Source organism: Cryptomeria japonica, chromosome 9 (genome assembly GCF_030272615.1).
Source record: "Cryptomeria japonica chromosome 9, Sugi_1.0, whole genome shotgun sequence".
NCBI classification, from domain to species: Eukaryota; Viridiplantae; Streptophyta; class Pinopsida; order Cupressales; family Cupressaceae; genus Cryptomeria; species Cryptomeria japonica.
In genome coordinates this window covers 234,619,254-234,623,709 of record NC_081413.1, presented here as the reverse complement: position 1 = coordinate 234,623,709, position 4,456 = coordinate 234,619,254, and the positions used below count along the sequence as shown (strand labels likewise).

The following is a 4,456-nucleotide window of genomic DNA, read 5'->3' as shown; positions in this document are numbered from 1 at the left end:
ATTTTGTTTGAAAATATTGAGAAAAATCATTAATTATGTGTAGGGAATTTATTATTCTTCATATGGAAAAAATATGCTACCAATAGTTTAGGGAAATAGGCTTCAAGATCAAATATTATTTTTATTTAATAGAAGCCTCAATTTCAATTTTCAACAATGACACCATTTATGTAACATTCAACATCATAACTAGGAATTAATTTCCCAACATCTTCAATTTCATCTTTTTTCTTTTATAAACAGTGTCAAAACTATCTACAAGTGGATTGATTCAATCATGCATATGAAATTGTTTTTTCATAAGATGCTATATATTGTGATGATCCATATTTTCTATTACATCCCAAGATACTTTTATTAACAGTGTCTGAAAATTATCAAATAGTGTATTAAATAAAATATGCATCTAAAATTATTTTTCACAAGATTTTTATATTGTGATGATCCGTATTTGATATTTAAGCATATATATAACAAAATTAATATATTAATCTTTTTTCTAGTAAAATCAACTCTATTTCATTGAAGAAAAAAAAAGTAAACAAAACTAATCTAAACAAAACAATTATTTATAATTGCATTCCTATCAATTAGGAGTAAAATCCAATCCATATTCTATTATTTTATATGTACTATATCCATACAATTTCAAACTTTATAAAAAGTTTGATGAACGTACGCAATGCACAACAAGGGTGCAATTGCTAGTATAAATTAAAACTAAATAGACATTTAAATTGATACAAGCTGACCGCTGAGAACTGTCCTATTCTTATATTCCTACATTGCAAGCGTGTTAAACGCTCATATGCTTTTTTTCATTATAAGACAAAACAAGTCCAAGTAAGATCAGACGTCAAAAGGCAACACTGTTTTCTAGCTCGGTTGATCTGAAAAGTAAACCATTTCGTTCTCACTCTCCGAGAGGCTACTGGAAATTCTTTCCAGACGCACAACTGTCTGCTTGCGATTGTCCCCGCCGCATGCCTGTAACCTGTCCAGCACTTCTCTCATGGATGGCCGCTGATATGGCACTCTGTTCGTACAAACCAAACCCACATGTAATACCCATAACATTTGTTCTATGCAACTATCTTCAACCGTGCGTTCATCCAGCACTTCCGTCTTTCCCCCGCCCATGCATATCGTGTTGCGTACCCAATCCACGATGTCTCCGTCCTCTCCATATTCCGCCTCACCCGTAGCTTTCATACCGGTGACTAGCTCTAATAACACCACTCCGAAGCTGTATACATCGCTCTTCTCGTTCACCTTTAGCCTATCCGCATATTCTATGCACCAGATTTTCGTGAAGGGAAAGGAAAAATCAAATAATTTGTGCAGGAAAAAAATTATATGAGAATTTGAGGAGAGAAACTCTTCTTACCTGGCGCTATATATCCGTGCGAGCCCACATAGCCAGACACTGAATGATCTTTGCCCAAGCTATCAAGCAATCTGGATACGCCAAAATCTGCAATTTTGGCCTCCAAATCCGCGTCCAGCAAGATGTTACTGGATTTCACATCCCTGTGCAATATTGGAGGGCAGCAATCATGATGCATATAACGAAGCCCACGAGCTGCACCAAGAGCGATCTTATAACGTATCGGCCATTCCCCCGCCATTTGTGGTCCTGGGCCACTGTGCAGACGGTCGAACAAGCTGCCATTGGGCATAAACTCGTATACCAAGAGCTTGAAATCTGATTCTTCACTTGAAATGCAACAGAGAAGCTTCAAGATGTTGGTGTGCCGGATGAATCCCAAAGTATCCACCTCCACTTCCACCATTTTATATTCTTCGTCGTCACCTTTTCTCTTGAAATTTCCAACCGATCTGTTGATGTTCCGGATCTTCTTTACCGCTACTGCTTGCCCGTTCTGTAGAATGACCTTGTAAACTTTTCCGGCACCTCCAGATCCAATCACGTTACTCTCCTTCAAATTGCGGACGATGTATCTCTCGTCCATTTCTGTCGAATGGAACGGCGTCATCTTCCACGATGGCCCGTCACGTGGCTTCCTGAAAGACGAGAGACGCATATAAAGGCAGCCCAAGGTCACGGCTACTATAAGTAAAGGTGGCAACAGGATAGTAGCCAAACTCTGAGGTGGCAACTTGTACGGAGACGAACACGAAGGTAGCATCAAATTCCGACCTCCGCATAGGATCGGGTTGCCCAGAAAGCTCTTCTTGTAAGCGGGATTGTCGAAACTGTCGGGAATGCGTCCAGACAAGTGATTGTTGGAAACATTGAAAGAATCCAGTTTCAATAGTCCCAACTCGGGAGGAACCCCTCCAGAAAGTAAATTGTTGGACAAATCCAGACTATTCATGTCTCTCATCAACAATGCAGGGATTTTGCCTGTAAGTTGATTGTGACCCAAATTGAGCTGACTGAGTTTCTTTAGCGACATTACGTCCTTGGGAATCTCATTTGACAGAAAATTATGGTCAAGCTTAAGAATATTTACCAGAATTAAGCTCCGGAGCTCGGGGGGAATGGGGCCTGACAAGCGGTTGTTGCTAGCTTCAAATATCAGAAGATTTGTCAGCTGTCCAACTTGCGCAGGGATTCTTCCTTCGAACCGGTTGTTGCTTATCTTCAATCGACTCAGGAACTTCGCTTGGCCAATTGCAGGTGAAATCTTGCCTTGGAACTTATTGTTGTTTAAAAACAATCCCTGGAGGTTGACTGCACCCCATAGCCCCGTAGGAATCTCGCCGCTCAGCTGGTTGTTGTCGACGTACAGATACCGTAGAGATTTACAGTCTTCAAAGGAAGAGGGTAGAGAACCGCTGAAATTGTTTGAGGTGGTTTCGAAGCCATACAACACTCCTCCCATGCACAGATTCTTTGGCAGAGGGCCCTCCAACCCGCTTCTCGTCAGATCAACTACAATGAGGTTTGAGTACGTACCCAAATTCTGGGGCAACCAGCCATTGAGCTTGTTGTCGTAGAGCATCAAGTTACTCAAGTAACGTAGCTTTCCGAGCTGAGCTGGTATCGTCCCGGTGAGCCGGTTGGAACACAGTTGAAGAAGATTCAGATTTGTAAGATTGGCAATCGCTTGAGGAATTGTGCCGTGAAGCTGATTGGCACAAAAGTCCAAGCTGGATAAGCTCGTCAGTTTGTCAATGGTCGCCGGAATTCGTCCAGACAAGTTGTTCTCATTGAGATACAGTATTCTCAAATTTGAGAGAGCCATTAAGCTGGTCGGAATATCACCCCTGAGTTGATTCTGTGACATATCCAACTCCTCCAGCTGCGTTAGATTGCCCAAGGATGCCGGGATATCGCCCCAGAGATTGTTCTGCCACAAACACAACGACTTCAGCTGTGTTAAATTGCCCAGGAAAGTCGGGATAACTCCCGACAGATGATTCTGCGAAATGTCCAACGACCTCAGCTGCGTTAAATTGCCCAAAATTTTTGGGATTCTGCCTACAAGGCTGCAGTTATCTAGCCCTAACTCTTGCAACTGATTTAAATTGGCAAGCTCAGTTGGCATCTCGCCAGGGCGCAGAGGATTACTGCCAATCGTGAAGTTCGTTAGGGACTTCAAATTCCCGACAAACCTAGGGAAGGGCCCACTTAAACTATTTCCGTGGAAGAAGAGAGCTTCCAGCTTTGGCAGCATTCCAAAGGTTAGAGGAATGGAGCCACTGAAAGCATTGTATGATAAATTCAGGACCCTCAATTCACTCAATTGGGAGATATGACTGGTTAGCGTTCCAGCGAACTGATTCAGTGACAAATCGAGCTTCCGCAAACGCTTGCAAAGCAGGAGGGCACGTGGGAAGGGACCGCTGAAAGAATTGGCTTGGAGAGTCAACACTCTGAGATTGGGAAGACCACATATAGCAGAAGTCAAGTTGCCAGAAATGGAATCACCGGTGAGATCAACAGCCGTAACGGTGTTGAATTTATCACAGGAGATTCCTTTCCAAGCGCATGGACTTTGGTGAGACTCATTCCAGTTGCTCAAAGCATTGCTGCTGTCCCTCCAATCTCCCTTTCTGATTTGCAGCAAAATTTCGCCATCATGTGAAAGAGAAGCGCAATGGGGGAGCAAAAGTAAGTAGTTGAGAATTAGTGAAAAGAGGGCGAGAGCTGGGCTGACCATGATTGCTGTCCTGTGTCTCGTAAAATTAAATTACAATCACAAAAAAGCTCGCTGCGTAGAAAATCCTGGGGAAGTGCTTTCACATTTAAAGGATTGTCGATAAGTTATTTTTCCTTCTCACGTCAGTGATGATGCAAGCTTGGTACAAATCAGAACTGAGATTTGTGCGAACAACGAAATTTCCAAATTTTGTCAAAGGAATATTTGAAGCAATTTCGTGGTGCGCACTTCGAGACATGCGCATTGTAAAGTGCGGAAACGTGAATGACCCGAAAATGTCTCAGTCGTCTTGACTTTGAAAGAGTCCAGGTCTTTCCTCTTGTAAG

General features: G+C 42.3%; 1 protein-coding gene across 1 annotated transcript; it reads right to left on the bottom strand.

The window, feature by feature from the left end:
- Window positions 1-755: 755 nt before the first annotated feature.
- On the bottom strand, window positions 756-4,152 carry LOC131076972 (receptor-like protein kinase HSL1). Its single transcript, XM_059211245.1, has 2 exons — window positions 1,388-4,152; window positions 756-1,292 (listed from the first exon to the last, which is right to left on the bottom strand). Exons 1-2 carry the CDS (start codon window positions 4,128-4,130, stop codon window positions 877-879), a joined length of 3,159 nt encoding a protein of 1,052 aa, XP_059067228.1. The 5' UTR covers window positions 4,131-4,152; the 3' UTR covers window positions 756-876.
- Window positions 4,153-4,456: the final 304 nt, after the last annotated feature.

Bases quoted from the DNA above. Each gene is read 5' to 3' on its own strand.
- LOC131076972 (XM_059211245.1), bottom strand. From the start codon at position 4,130: ATGGTCAGCCCAGCTCTCGCCCTCTTTTCACTAATTCTCAACTACTTA. The intron at 1,293-1,387 runs GTAAGAAGAGTT...TCTGGTGCATAG, and splicing joins GCACGGATATATAGCGCCAG to AATATGCGGATAGGCTAAAG.